The following is a 16,282-nucleotide window of genomic DNA, read 5'->3' as shown; positions in this document are numbered from 1 at the left end:
TATATGTGGCGAGTCTGGAGATAGGCTACACATAGCCCACCATTACTGTGTCACCGTTTTTCTAGCGAACGGAACAAAATACTAGATGAAGACATTACAGTTCATAACGTTAAAATTACTAGAATACATGATCACCTCAAAGACGAAAATCCAATGGTCTGCAACATAGTAACACACTTCAAATGTAACATATACAATTTTAATGTTTAGGTTATAGAAATGATAGTAAAAATCTAAAGAAATTTGTAAAAGAAATAGGTGAGGGTTAATGTAAAGTAGTGGCCTATGATCTCAAGGAGTCCAGCGTAGCGCATCTCGCTGGCTGGCTGGCACTGCGTCCGCCGGTTACTGGAGACCGGCCGAGCATTTGGCGCAACAGCCAGTCGCTGGCGATCGGTAGCCCGCAACCGGCTGCACAGGACGCTCGACCGCGTACTCCCGAGAGCCAGAGAGGCGAGCGAGACTCACCGGTAAAAATCAGAGATAATGCAGACCTCTAGCATAAACCTTATCCCTCACAGTGCTAAGATAATTGAGAAAATCTCAGATGAAAGAATTAGAGAAAAGATTCAGAAGAGATGGATCAACCTTTTTTTTCCCTACAATTTTGCTTTACGTTGTACCGACACAGATAGGTCTTATGGCAATGATGGGATAGGAAAGGCCTAGGAATGGGAAGGAGGTGGCTGTGGCCTTAATTAAGGTACAGCCCCAGCATTTGCCTGGTGTGAAAATGGGAAACCATGGAAAACCGTCTTCAGGGCTACCGACACTTGGGTTCGAACCCACTATCTCCCGAATTAAACCTGACAGCTATGTCATCCAAACCGCGTGCCACTCGTTCGGTTGGAACCCATCTTTACATCAAAGCAAGTTATGGAAAAATGGTGGGAATACGCTAGGAACTAGAGCAATGTATAGAAAAAAAGGAACTAGTAATAATATAAGACATAAATGCCTATCTAGGAACAGACAGACAAGGTGAAGAGGAGATAATTGGTCCCTTTGGATATGGAAAAGAAGATCTTCTAATCGACCTTTGTATCAGAAATGGTCTAATCGCGATAAGTGGTTCAGAATGAAAAATATGACCGTACTAAGAGGTAATAGGGAAAATTCGTGACACGATAAGTGAGGTATTTTTATATAGATTTAATACAATGAGAATCGGGGACTTTGAATTCACAACATGCTAAGCGGGAAAACTTGATAATGAGGAACGCACTAATGAGGTTTCACTATGTATATTGAAACAGGATTATCACCGCAACATTCACTATCAAAGTATTTCTTGTGCACACGGGTGCAACTCGTAACAACAGCTGTACGTGAGGTCGGAAAAACCTGCTGTGCGCCCAGGTGACGAATGTAGCAGCTATGCATACAACCTGCTCACTGATGGAAAGCCAGCCAAGGACATATGACGTAGCCATCAAACATTCGATTACTTCCATCTCATGATTTCCAGAACCGAATGTGATACAAACATTTCAATTAAATCATTGTGTAGCCCATAACAACAGAGGGTAGAATACCAAATTTCATTGAAATCGGTGGTGGGATAACCGAGAAATTGAAGATAGAAGATTGACGAATCAGAAGCCACGATGCTCAGACAACGGGTATAAAAGGAGCTAGTTGAGTTAGCTTAAACCAGTATCTGTGTAAATTCCCAACTACCATGGTGTGCAGGCCAGCGGTGGAAGATATCGGTCAGAGAACGTTACTCTGTTCGGCAGACTGCCGACGGTAGTTGTGTTTATGGAAAGTACAAGTGTTCACGCCTGTGGACGTACAAATTTCTAAGTGTCGAAGGTGGAAACTTTGAATTCTATTTTTGTGCGAGATAGGAAGTGATACATTTTGAGTCATCAACAGTTGATAGACTGTGTATTAAAACTTGGACAGTTCAAGTAATTAACATTCTTGAGAACGGGACTAAATTCTCCAAGCGATCACGTTATAATCGTGCCTTTTAGGTTCATAAGACTGTGCCTTAATATATTTTGTGAAAACTGAGCTTTAATAACAGAATTTAGGTTCACAAGACTGCCTTAGTGACAGAATTTATTTCATAAAAACTGTGCTTTAATAACAGAATTTATTTTCATGAGACTGTGCCTTAGTGACAGAATAAACTTGAGGTTTTTGAACTGTGTTCGCTAAGCAGGCTTGGTGCACTAGAACACTGCATCGAACGACAATCATTTAATTTATGTTGAACTGTGTTGATCTTATTCTTTCATTATGATCTGTGTCCGGCTCCATGGCTAAATGGTTAGCGTGCTGGCCTTTGGCCACAGGGGTCCCGGGTTCGATTCCCGGCAGGGTCGGGAATTCTAACCTTAATTGGTTAATTTCGTTGGCACGGGGGGCTGGGTGTGTGTGTCGTCTTCATCATCATTTCATCGTCATCACGACGCGCAGGTCGCCTACGGGTGTCAAATCAAAAGACCTGCATCTGGCGAGCCGAACTTGTCCTCGGACACTCCCAGCACTAAAAGCCATACGCCATTTCATTTCATTATGATCTGTGATATTCTATTAACTTGAGTTACGTCGACAAGTGCATCGAACAACAATCCTTTCATTTATGTTGAACTGTGTTAATCTTCTTCCTTTGTTATGAACTGTGGAACTTGTAAATTCTACGAACTATGTTGAGTAGTAATATTCAGTGACGGTACTAATTTGCAAAATGTGCAGTGCAGTAAAGAAGTGTCGTACCAGATCTCATTGATATTTTGTGTGATGCCTACAACTTCTTTACTCCCTTCATGGGACCAAAGTGGAATTAAATGCTAAATCAATAATTCCACATCGTGTGTAATCGATCATCAGGCGTCAGACTGTCTGGTTCGATCTCGATCCTCATCGCACCTTCAAGACCTATCAACCGCCGTGGGATAACGTGGTGCCATGGTGCTGAGAGGAGATCCATGGAGAGGAGGAAGGAGTCCGGCAACGCAGGATATCGCAGATGGCAATGCTGAGAGACAGGGTCATTTCCAACCACTGTTTGGACTTTCTCAAATCCATCCTTCACATCTGTAAAAGGTTACATAGTTCTTGTCTAATGTGAATAAACAAAGGCTTAAATTTCAAAAGGACTTATTCAAATACCCTTCTCTCTGTGGTTCCTAGCATGGATCGTACACGCCCTGGTGTCAACCCATGCTCTCTGATAAAGCTAACGTACGAGCGTTCCTATTACAATATAGTGTTACAATCTGCAGTCATGGAACTCTTCTTTCATTTTATCTACTCCAAGTGTTATTTTCATTCTCCAGATTAGCTTTGTCATTCATTCCAAAAGTATGAGAAGAATGCATTATCATCAATTATCATAAGCAAAGAGAACTAGCAGGCCTGTAGTTACTCATAACAGTAGACATTGTGATTATAGTCGACAGGTCTCTTATTCTACATGGAATCCACACCGTAAAGGTATAACTTCTTATTTCAAAAATTCTACGTGCATTGGTTAAGATTCAAACTGCAGTCGTCTTGGTAAGAAGTCAGGCACGTCACTAGAATATTGTGCGTAACTGATGCGAACAAACACACAAATTACTTCACAATCCTCTCACTTAATATTTCATGTCAGGAGAACACTATAAAAGCAAGGTGAAGCTTCTGGAAAGCTACCACTTAGCTACAGCAGCAAAAATGTTTTATAGTAGACTTTGAGTATGTTTGAGAATACATTTATGAATCAGATAGAAAACGAGACCTGGCAAGGAGTACAAAATGGGAGAAGATACTGTAAGAGAAGTAGTGGCAAGATAGATCATCATGGTGGAGGCCTGTTATTCCCACACCTGGCCTGCTGGAGTGGAGAATCAATGACTACGATGATGATGATAAATATGAAACCAGTCATAAATACAAAAGAAAATAAATAGCTTTTTTTCAAGGTACAAATCCATGAATAATAGTTTCATGGATGTGATTGCAACAGAACATAATAATTGTAAAAGAAATGATCTCACCATTGTTAGTGAAGCTAATCATGAAAATGCCAATTGCAGGAACTTCATCATAGGCTATTTCTTTCTCACCAACAGATGTGAGCACTAACTGTTCACTACCCTTCATGTGCCATAACAAGCTGTGCCTCCCTAGGCGATCTCTCCCAAACCACATCTTCTGGCTCAATGAATTCCAGTACACAAATGTGAATGGCCCTCTAACAGAAGCTAACACATCTAATATGCTTTGATTGTTATCTGCACTTTTATTAAGAGCTTTCAACAATGAGGCTGTGTCACTCATTCCTTCTGTTACCTATAAAAATCAAACCAACAATCAGAAAGAAGAAAATCAAAATGCACATAATAATTTTATTTATGTCAGTGGTCACAATCTTTTATCTGAATACATACCAATGGACCCTCAAATATATCACCATTCCACAAAAGAGAATTACCACTGTCATCAATTAGAGGTTGTTTTTCAAGAACTTCTCCTTGCATCCATAACACTGTTCCAGCAAAGAGAAATTTCCATTCACATAATGATTCTAAGCAGATCACAGAATGGTAGTCAGGACCTCGCTGAAGTAAAGACTGCCATGTGCTAGCCTAAACAAAAACAGAGAACATTACATATATTATGAAAGGATAAACGTTTCATGGTTATACAATTATATCACATTAAACATTTGAATCCTGAAAGTGAATATACAATACAATCCAAGTACATAATCCTAACACAGTATCAAGTATTCAACAAAACATATTAATTATCGGTGACAATAATATTACGGTATATTAAAAATGGCTATAACAACAAATCATGCTTACCAAGTTAATAAGAGTAAGGGCACATACAGTAAGCAAATAGTGAGTGGATAAGTTCAAAAAATTCATCACAGGAATAAAAGCCTGTTTTAATTTCTTTTTCATGTTGATTTTAACCCGCGAGTGCACTTTCCACATTATAAATAAGCCTACGCCATGAGTCACATATGGTTGAACAGAACAGAGACAGGTAACGTGAGGAGTCACGTGCAAACAAAACGACCGGATAGCCAGCTTGTCACTCACTGAAGGAGTGGAGAGGGATAATAGTGGTGTGACAAAAGTGTGGACAAGTCCATTCAAAGCTATTGAGGGGGTAGGAAGTATAATAAACAGTGTTCATGGAAGGATTGACATGGTTGAAACGACAGGACGCGACCCCTCACAGGTTAAAAGAGTTCAGAAATACTGCCTAGAATTAATTGGTAAATTGTTAAACATCTTCAATCAATCAATCAATCAATCAATCAATCAATCAATCAATCAATCAATCAATCAATCAATCAATCAATCAATCAATTGCAAACACTCAAAAACTAGTAGGCTAGTCTTCCAATCAGAATTCCTCTTCATCTGCGAGTCCGTAGGTGACTGAACAGCCCAATACGGGTGGCACAGAATTTTCCGCAGAGATGGCAGATAGTCCCAGGTGGAGCAGCCATTGATCTCCTTTTTCATTCTTTTTCCTTCCTTCGTTGCCTCTTAGCGTTCACTATTCGCCTATAGTTTTCTTCGAAAAGTAGTGTACCGCAATGAAATAAAGATCTCCAGGATGAACGATTGAGAGCTAAGGTCTCCTAGTTGTTGACATCAATGTGGCACATCTTCATGTTAGCCTTAATTACATCCTTAAATTCCTTCCTCTGACCTGCCAAACAACGTTTACCCACTGTTAACTCAAAGTCAAACACTTGCTTGGGAATGCGATTGTTAGGCATGCGTATTACACGACCTGTCCATCGTAGCTGACGTCTTAAAATCATGGCTTCTATACTGGTGGTATGTGCCTCTTCAAGTATGCTGACATTTGTGCATCTATCTCGCCAGGTTATATGCAAAATTCTCCATAAACATCGCTGGTGATATTGTTCCAACTTATTAATATGCCGCCTGTAGCATGTTCAGGATTCAGATCCATATAGTAAGCTGGGAACTATAACTGAATTGAATACAAGGATCTTTGTTGTAGCATTAACATCATGATTGTCAAATACTCAGGATCGTAGTTTGGCAAAGGATGCTTCAGCACGGTTGATTCTAAATTGGATTTCCGAATCTATATTTGCACTTGATGAGAGGATGCTGCCAAGGTAAGGGAAGGAGTTTACTACTTGAAGGCTCACTCCATCGATGGTGACAATGATCTCTCTATGTCTTGCTCCAGGGGCTGGTTGATAGAGAATCTGTGTCTTGCTGAGACCAATCTTTCTGTATGCAGTTGAAAAGGCATTCAGGATTAACAGTAGTTCTTCTTCAGATTTGAGCTACAACTGCATTATCACCAGCATACTGTAACTCGACTAATGCTGTAAAAAGTGTACGAGTCTTCGCCCTTAGACGGCTCAAATTAAACAGTTTCCCACCCAGTCTATAATTATCTGTATTCCTGGAGGAAGAATATCCTTAACTAGCTGAATAACTGCCTTGCTTAACACTGGTATTGATACAAAATGGCTCTCCAACAGAGTTGGTACCGATAACAGCTGCCGTCATATCAGCGTAGAACAGTTTCAAGAAGGAAATAAATTTCTGTGGAAAACCATACAATCCTAAAATCTTCCACAAAGTATCACGGTTTACAGAATCAAATGTCTTAGTGATATCAATGAAGGCAATATAAAGAGGTCTATTTTGTTCTCTGCATTTTTCCCGAAGCTGACGAGGTGTAAATATATCCGTAGTTCCACTAGAAGGCCTGAATCCACACTGGCTCTCCGCTAGTATTTCCACCACTAAGGGTAGTATACAATTTGCCAAAATTTGAACAATAAGCTTTCCCAAGGAAGACAGTAATGATACTCCCCTATAGTTATTACAGTCTGTTCGATCACCTTTCTTAAATATTAGAACTATAAGACTATCTCTGAAATCGGGAGGCATTTCTTCAATGTTCCAAATTTTAACAATCAGTTCATGTGTCTTATGAGTTCCTCACCACCTTCTATGAGAGCTTCCGCAGCTATACCATCAAGACCGGTGGCCTTGTGTCGCCTTGCTTGATTAACAGCACGCTTAACTTCATCCAATGGTGGTAGGGAGCCAAGTTCTTCTTTGATGGGTGGTTGTTCTATTGAGTCATACACCTGTTCATCAACAATTGATTCCTGATTCAGGAGACCTTCAAAATGCTCTTTCCATCTATTCATGATGGAGAACTGATCTTTTAGAAGTGTACTCCTATCACTGGACCAGAGTGGATTTCTACCAAAGGTGGTGGGACCATATTCTGCTTTCGTGGCTTGGAGGAATTGTCGCGAATCTTTGTCTGCTAGATATTGCAGCTCTTTTGCTTTGGCTGTCCACCAAGCAGTCTTGAGCACACGGGTTCTTCTTTGGACATTTGCTTTCCGAAGACAAAAGGCTTCTTTCTTTGCGAGGCAGTTCCTGTCCTTTCGCCACGCTTGCGAGGCTTTTCTCTTCTCTGACATCAATGCTTCAATCTCTTCATCATTTTCATCAAACCAATCTTGATGTTTCTTGGTCTTGTAACCCATCGTTTCATTGCAAGCATCCCGAATAGTGGTCTTCAGGCTCTGCCAGTGTTGTATTACATCCTGATGATACTCCTCCGACAGTGTCTGATGAAGTAGTTCTCTATATTGTGAGGCATATTCTGGAATCCCAAATTTCATGGTGTCAAAAGCGTGTTTACAGCTCTTCCATTGTTTTCTCCTCTGATGGGATAGTGACCAATTCACAACTGATCTGATAAGTCGGTGATCTGTCAAACAGTCATTCGCTCCTGTCATTGCTTTAGTGATAAAAACGCCGCTAAGATCTTTCTTGTAGACAATTACATAATCAATGAGATGCCAGTGCTTCGATTCTTTTGGCGAAAAATGGTATTAGTGATTGTTAAATCATGTTCAGCATGGAGCCAAGTACCATTAGAGTTTTCACTGCCAATTCCATCCTTGCCAATGACACCATTCCATACAATGTTATTCCTGTCCACTCTGGCATTAAAATCACCCAGTAAGATTATTTTGTCTTGTTGATTAATGTTTGACACGATGCCATCCAAATCTGAACAAAATGATTCTTTGGTGACATCATCAGAATCTAGTGTAGGGGGGCATATTCGCTGAGCACCGTGGCATATTGGTTGTTGTTTAAGCGAAGTCTTAATGTCATAACGCGTTCATTATGTCCAGTGGGAAGTTCTAACAATTCCACGAGAAGATTATTCTTTATAGCAAAGCCTACTCTATGTAATCGGTGCTCACTGGTACCTTTCCCCTTCCAAAAGAAGCTGTAACCAGCACCTTGTTCTTTCAGTTGACCTTCATCAGCAAGATGGGTTTCCTGGAGTGCTGCTATATCGATGTTATAATATCTTCTTAATTCTCTACCCACTATAGCTGTTCTCCTTTCGGGTTTCTAAGCTGCATAGTCATCATTGAGTGTTCTTACATTCCATGTTGCAAAATATAATTTCTTATTTGTTCAACCACATAAAGGCGATACCATCGACCGCGGCTATCCGATCGGTAATATTAGTGGTTGACTATGTTTAGGGCACCTTTTCTAGCTCCTTCCCCATGTGAGATAAGCAGAGTGCACCCTAAATAGGATTGCTCAGATGTAGATGCAGCAACCGAATTGCTCTACAGCCACAGCCCTAAGCAAGACAACCGATCACACATCTACTGCCTACGCGCCACGTTATCACTAGAAGCTTCCAGACATCACAATCCTGCCCCCATTGCAACTTCTTAATCGCCGCAGGACTTTTGGAAGAAGTCATACGTTGCTAGAAGACTGCTGTGTGTGAATTCTTTTAGAGTGAGAGTGTTGCTGCACATCAACAAATGCACCTTACTTGATGACTAGGAAATATGTTCAATGGCAAGCAGATATAAGAAAACTGAATGATTCCCAATCACTGCAGCCTTCATCCGTCATTACAGTCAAGTAAGGATATCCTGTCCGAGTGACTGGTCCGCCGTTGAGCACTTTCTATGCCGTTGACCACATGTGGTTCATCTGCCCTTAGGGGGAAGTTTCCATCCCAAGGGCAAGAGAGTGTCCCACGGTGCGACGTAAAACCCCTAGCAAAAAAAAAAAAAAAAAAGAGTGTCCCAACCACTACCAGCTCATCAGTAGCGCCTTCACAGCCAGTCCATCTCGCATGTCCTCATCCACCTCCACAAGGACATAAAATTAGCCTTGAAAAGGTATAAAAACATTTTAAAAATTTGTTTTGTTAGGTCTTAAAGCGATGGGTTCCAGTGTCATTTCCTCCACTGAAGGGACCATCACCCTGCCTAGGGGAGCTCATCCGCCCGAAGCCGTTGGCCCCTTTAGGGAGTCAGGTTATTTACCGCCGCCCAACACTCGGCGTTAGCAGTTTTACGGCTGGGTGCCAGACCAGCCAACCCTCCTCCTTTCTCATTCCGAACTTGGGACCGGACAATGGGCATATGACTAAAACTTTTCTAAGAATAATTACATCAGTCAGTTTGAAGATTATGTAGTTTTCTGGTGTTATGGGTATGAGTTACACCTTGTTCATTGAAAGAGACTGTAATTTTCTTTAAAATAAATCAAACATTGGAAAACATACAGTGCAGTGAGTGTCAGTTTTTAATGATCTAAAAGTCTGCCTGCAATATGTTCGCCAGGGGAGAGTACTAACTATTCTTATGGCCTTCTTTTGCACCTTAAATAATCTCTCTGATTCTCTTTGGTGAGCCCACCGAGTACCATAAGAAAGGTAACTATGAACATGGGCAAAGTATACAGTTCTTAAAGCTTCTACACTCATGTGGGAACTCAATTTCCTAAGCAAGTAGATGCCTTTGTTAACTTTGTTTGTAACTTTGTCCACGTAACAAATCCAGTCTAACTTTGGGACAATTATTATTGCCAAAAGCCTTCGTGGCTCAGGCGGCAGCCTCTCACCGCTGGATACCGTAGTTCAAATCCCGATCACTCCATATGAGATTTGTGCTGGACAAAACGTAGGTGGGACAGGTTTTTCTCTGGGTACTCCGGTTTTCCCTGTCATCTTTCATTCCAGCAACACTCTCCATTAACATTTCATTTCATCCGTCAGTCATTTATCATTGCCCCAGAGGAGTGCGACAGGCTTTGCCACTAGATTGGGGCTACATTCATTCCATTCGTGACCCGGTCAAATGACTGGAAACAGGCTGTGGATTTTCATTATTATCCCCAAAAAATTCACTGAAGTAGGACCCTTATTAAAAAAACTGCTAACAGAAAGGATTGTGTGCACATCAGTGGCAGTTCCTGGCCTGATTGCTATGTGCAAGTCGGCGGTATCTCTAGTAGAAAGTGAGTTAAGGTGCGAAAAAAAAGTGGTAAATGCAACAGAGTGGTAAAAAAATGGTATTCAGGGTAAGAAATGAGATGAATGGTATCATTTTCTTTGTGCTAATGTCACAAATAAGACCAATATCCAAATAAGTGAGTGGCTATGTCCTCAGTATAAACAAACTGATACACTTAGTGAAGCAAGACAAGAAGAAAGAGACAATTACGAGACAATATTTAAATATTTAGGTGTTCTACAAGAACTTTTAATTCCTCTAAAAGCTGAAAATGAATGCCTGAAAGACAGAATCAAGAAACTGGATAACAGAGAAGAACGTAGTGACTAAGAAATGCCTTGGACTCGGGTGGTGAACCGACGTTTTAGATCTAATGGAAAACAAATGGGAGAAAAGAGGAACATCTCAAAATCAGATACAAACTCTTTTCATTGTGAAAATAAGTTATATTTACTGCAACAAGATCCAGATGACCCAACTGTAAGTGCTCCACACAAAAAATTAAAATGCAGTCAAGAAAACCAGCGGAAAAGTAACACCAATTTACAAACAAGATCGCCGAAAATCTATCTGTATGCGGACAGTCAGGGACGAGGGATGGCAGAAAATATCAAGTCTCATCTGCAGAATCCAGGGATGGAGGTGAATGAATTAGTAAATCTAGGTGCTAGAACACAAGATATTCTTTAGAACTGTGATCCTGTTTTAGAGAAGGACAACTATGTAGCGATTATAAATGGGCCAAATGATATTGCTGCAGATAAAGGTGAGGAATTAGTTATGAACCTCAGAGGTAAAATTTCTAAATTACCTGATTCCAAATTAATTGTAGTTAATGTACCATATAGGTATGATCTTGTAAAGGACTTTACCGGGCGAGTTGACCGTGTGGTTAGGAGCGCGCAGCTGTGAGCTCGCATCTGGGAGATAGTGGGTTCGAACCCCACTGTCAGCAACCCTGAAGATGGTTTTCCGTGGTTTCCCATTTTCACACCAGGCAAATGCTGGGGCTGTACCTTAGTTAAGGCCACGGCTGCTTCCTTCCCATTCCCAGGCCTTTCATGTCCCATTGTCACCATAAGACCTATCTGTGTCGGTGCAACATAAAGCAAATAGCAAAAAAAGTAAAGGACTCTTGTGTGAACCAGGCTGTGCAAGATGTAAATATGAGAATTAATAGATTGTATAAACATTTTAGAAATGTTGATTTAGTAGATGTTTCGGGATTTAGCAGGCACTTATTTACTTATTTATGACCTACATTTTAATAGTGATAGTAAAGAAACCCTAAGTAGACAAATTGTTAACAATATCAGGAATGATTTGCAGGATAAATTAAATATCAGTAAACCTATACCACTGAAGTGGCATATACAGGGAAACTCGCTGGAAAACCTGAGTCCTTTATTCAATATTTAAGCACAAGGATCCAGTTTCACAAGGGAGTAGCAAATTATGGGATAAATGTAACATTAGGAAATAGTTAATACCAGAGAAAAGCTTTTAGTTAAGAGTGCTAGCGAACATTATTATGTAAATACAGAACTCTTTTCCATATCAACTTACAATCCATCAGAAATAAGCTTGGTGAAACTGAAATATTCCTGAATTTATTCTCTGTTGATATTCTGTGTGTAAATGAACATTGGCTTATAAAGGAAGAATTTGACTTGTATATTCCCCCAGGATACGAGGTAATTACAAATTTCAGTAGAAGTAGGATTTCAAATGGGGGTATTGCAATATATAAGAAAATAAATACCAACATGAAATACACTGTTTTAAACTTAGATCAGTTCTGAGCAGAAAAGCTATTTGAAGTAGCCAGGGTGATATTTACTCACATTAAACTGATAATTGTTTCTCTATATCGAACACCTGATTCTGACGAACATTTTTATGAACTTGTGGGATAATTTGGCAGAGTGATTGGAAAAGTATCAAAACTATAAAATCTATTACATTTGAGACATTAATATTAACACTTAAGTTCAATCATCTGCCAAAATCTATTTTTGTGATCTTCTTAGGTCTTATAACTTCTATTTTGCCAATGACCAACCCACTAGAAAAAAATTCCTGTTTTAGAAAATATCATTACTAATATTCATAAAAGTGATTTAACATGTGGTGTCACAGAGCCTCTTTGGTCTGATCACTGCAGTCTCTGGTCAAATCAAAAGTGTCTTTGAAAAAAACAGTAACCACAGACAACTTATACACTTTAGGATGTTAGGAGATAATAATATTTTTAAGCTGAGAAATGAATTACTGCACATCAATTTTGAAAGCATGATAGCAAACTCAGAAGCAACTGAAAACTTTTTGCAAACGTTAGGGTCCTGTACGAAAATATGTTGTCTTAGAAAAACTAAGATATTTGAGACATCAGGTAAATATAAAGGTAAACAGAGAGGGAAATGGTACATTCCTCCCTTGTATCTATTAGGAATCTAATGATAATTTATTACATTAAAGCAAAAAAGGGGGATTCTTCAGATGATAAAGAAAATTATACCTTTGAAAATACAAGAATGCTAGAAATGAAGAGGGCAGAAAAGAATACAGGCGATTAAAGAATCAAGTGGATAGAAAGTGCAAGGTAGCTAAGGAAGAATGGCTGAAGGAGAAGTGCAAGGATGTCGAAGACTGTATGGTCTTGGGAAAGGTAGATGCTGCATACAGGAAAATTAAGGAAACCTTTGGAGAAAGGAAATCTAGGTGCATGAATATTAAGAGCTCAGATGGAAAGCCACTTCTAGGGAAAGAAGACAAAGCAGAAAGATGGCAGGAGCATATCCAACAGTTGTATCAAGGTAACGATGTAGATAATTTGGTTCTGGAACATGAAGAGGCTGTTGATGCTGATGAAATGGGAGACCCAATTTTGAGGTCAGAGTTTGACAGAGCTGTGAGTGACCTAAATAGGAACAAGGCACCTGGAATTGATTATATTCCCTCTGAACTACTGACTGCCTCAGGAGAAACCAGCATGGTAAGGTTATTTCATTTAGTGTGCAGGATGTATGAGACAGGAGAAGTCCCATCCAATTTTCGGCAGAATGTTGTTATACCTATTCCCAAGAAAGCCGGTGCTGACAGGTGTGAAAACTACCGCACCATTAGTTTAGTATCTCATGCCTGCAAAATTTTAACACGTATTATTTACAGAAGAATGGAAAATCAAGTTGAAGCTGAGTTGGGAGAAGATCAATTTGGCTTCAGGAGAAATGTAGGAACACGTGAAGCAATCCTGACTTTACGTCTGATCTTAGATGATCGAATCAAGAAGGACAAGCCCACGTACATGGCATTCATAGATCTAGAAAAGGCATTCGATAATGTTGATTGGAAAAAGCTATTTATGATTCTGAAGATGATAGGGATCAGATACCGAGAACGAAGAATTATCTACAATCTGTATAAAAATCACTCTGCAGTGATAAGAATCGAGGGCTTTGAAAAAGAAGCAGCAATCCAGAAAGGAGTGAGGCAAGGCTGCAGTTTGTCCCCTCTCCTTTTCAATGTTTACATAGAACAGGCAGTAAAGGAAATCAAAGAGAAATTTGGAAAGGGAATCACAGTCCAAGGAGAGGAAATCAAAACCTTGAGATTTGCCGATGATATTGTTATTCTATCTGAGACTGCAGAAGATCTCGAGAAGTTGCTGAATGGTATGGATGAAGTCTTGGGTAAGGAGTACAAGATGAAAATAAATAAGTCCAAAACAAAAGTAATGGAGTGCAGTCGAACGAAGGCAGGTGATGTAGGAAATATTAGATTAGGAAACGAAGTCTTAAAGGAAGTAGATGAATATTGTTACTTGGGTAGTAAAGTAACTAACGATGGCAGAAGTAAGGAGGACATAAAATGCAGACTAGCACAAGCAAGGAAGAGCTTTCTTAAGAAAAGAAATTTGCTCACTTCAAACATTGATATCGGAATTAGAAAGATGTTTTTGAAGACTTTCGTGTGGAGCGTGGCATTGTATGGAAGTGAAACATGGACGATAGTTAGCTCAGAGAGAAAGAGAATAGAAGCTTTTGAAATGTGGTGTTACAGAAGAATGCTGAAGGTGAGATGGATAGATCGAATCACGAATGAAGAGATACTGAATCGAATTGGTGAGAGGAGATCGATTTGGCTAAATTTGGCGAGAAGAAGAGATAGAATGATAGGACACATCTTAAGACACCCAGGACTTGTTCAGCTGGTTTTTGAAGGAAGTGTAGGTGGTAAGAACGGTAGGGGTAGACCACGGTATGAATATGACAAACAGATTAGAGCAGATGTAGGATGCAATAGTTACGTAGAAATGAAAAGGTTAGCACAGGATAGGGTGGCATGGAGGGCTGCATCAAACCAGTCTATGGACTGATGACTCAAACAACAACAACAACATTAAAAAGTGTTATCACCGGGCGAGTTGGCCGTGTGTATAGAGGCGCGCGGCTGTGAGCTTGCATCCGGGAGATAGTAGGTTCGAATCCCACTATCGGCAGCCCTGAAAATGGTTTTCCGTGGTTTCCCATTTTCACACCAGGCAAATGCTGGGGCTGTACCTTAATTAAGGCCACGGCCGCTTCCTTCCAACTCCTAGGCCTTCCCTATCCCATCGTCGCCATAAGACCTATCTGTGTCGGTGCGACGTAAAGCCCATAACAAAAAAAAAAAAGTGTTATCGCAAAGAAATTAAAGCAGCAAAAACGCGAGCTAATGATTATTTTATTAACAACTCACAAAATAAATGTAAGGCAGCCTAGCCAGTTATAAATGATGAAATTGGTAGGACAGGGGATAAAGTGTTAGTGTCAATAGAACCTGATATATTGACTGAATATTTTGTATATAGTGTCAAATATATGAATCACAGTAATGCGTCTTGTGATAATGAAACAATGTACAATAGCGTGTAAAAAGATAATGGAATTCCTGTAATTTACAGACCTCCATTTAAGTGGCAAGAGATAAAGCCTGAAAAAGTCCTTAAAATAGTATCAGAATTAAATCCCTCACATTGAAGAATGTTCCGGGGTTATCTGTGGAACGCAGAGAGGTGAAAGAAGGTGTGGGCTTGAATGGGCCTATCTACGATATCAAAAAGGTTTGAAATAAAAGTTCTTTCCAGATCTCAAACATAACAAAATTCTTCACTATGTAAAGGAATAAAATGTCAGGTACAAAATAGCAAACATAAACAGAAACCCAAGGGTTGAAAATTACAAGTTTTAAGCTTCCAGCTCCAATTTACAAGTTTACAACTTTGCAAATGTTGCGTTTGGTTAGATCAGGAGAGATATCTCCCAAAACACAGTTCAAGAGCACTTAATTCCAAAGGTTACAAATATGGCCTTCCAAAGACCCCACTCAATATTACACAAATCTCAGAAAATCGCTTACATGCTCTCCAAATTTTACCAACCAGGCTGGCTCCCAATGTCTTACAGCCTACTCAAGGGAACTTTACACAAAACCTTACAATTGCTGGCCTCTCTAGCCACAACCTGCAATTTGCAAAACTTTTTTTTTTTTTTTTGCAAGGGGCTTTACGTCGCACCGACACAGATAGGTCTTATGGCGACGATGGGATAGGAAAGGCCTAGGAGTTGGAAGGAAGCGGCCGTGGCCTTAATTAAGGTACAGCCCCAGCATTTGCCTGGTGTGAAAATGGGAAACCACGGAAAACCATCTTCAGGGCTGCCGATAGTGGGATTCGAACCTACTATCTCCCGGATGCAAGCTCACAGCCGCGCGCCTCTACGCGCACGGCCAACTCCCCCGGTTGCAATACCTTTACACTGGGGTATCTAGTACCCACACTACTGGGCCTTCGTGAAAAAGAAGAACAGTTTTATATTACTGACCCAAACTCAAAATGTATGGAGGCATACACTTGCGCTCCTTGAAAACCAAGTTTTAAAACCCTACTTGGGCTTGTGGCCCGATGATGCAGAGGCTAATCCC

General features: G+C 40.1%; 1 protein-coding gene across 1 annotated transcript in view; it reads right to left on the bottom strand.

Moving 5' to 3' along the window:
* LOC136885715 (asparagine synthetase domain-containing protein 1) overlaps positions 1 to 16,282 on the bottom strand; it is a 141,715-nt gene that overhangs the window by 80,156 nt on the left and 45,277 nt on the right. Inside the window, exons 2-3 of the mRNA XM_067158442.2 lie at positions 4,386 to 4,583; positions 3,993 to 4,287 (exon numbers count right to left, since the gene is read on the bottom strand). Coding sequence (XP_067014543.2) covers positions 3,993 to 4,287; positions 4,386 to 4,583 — 493 coding nt within the window. The remainder of the gene's footprint in view (positions 1 to 3,992; positions 4,288 to 4,385; positions 4,584 to 16,282) is intronic.

Source organism: Anabrus simplex, chromosome 1 (assembly GCF_040414725.1).
Source record: "Anabrus simplex isolate iqAnaSimp1 chromosome 1, ASM4041472v1, whole genome shotgun sequence".
NCBI classification, from domain to species: domain Eukaryota; kingdom Metazoa; phylum Arthropoda; class Insecta; order Orthoptera; family Tettigoniidae; genus Anabrus; species Anabrus simplex.
This window is presented reverse-complemented; position numbering and strand designations above follow the sequence as displayed.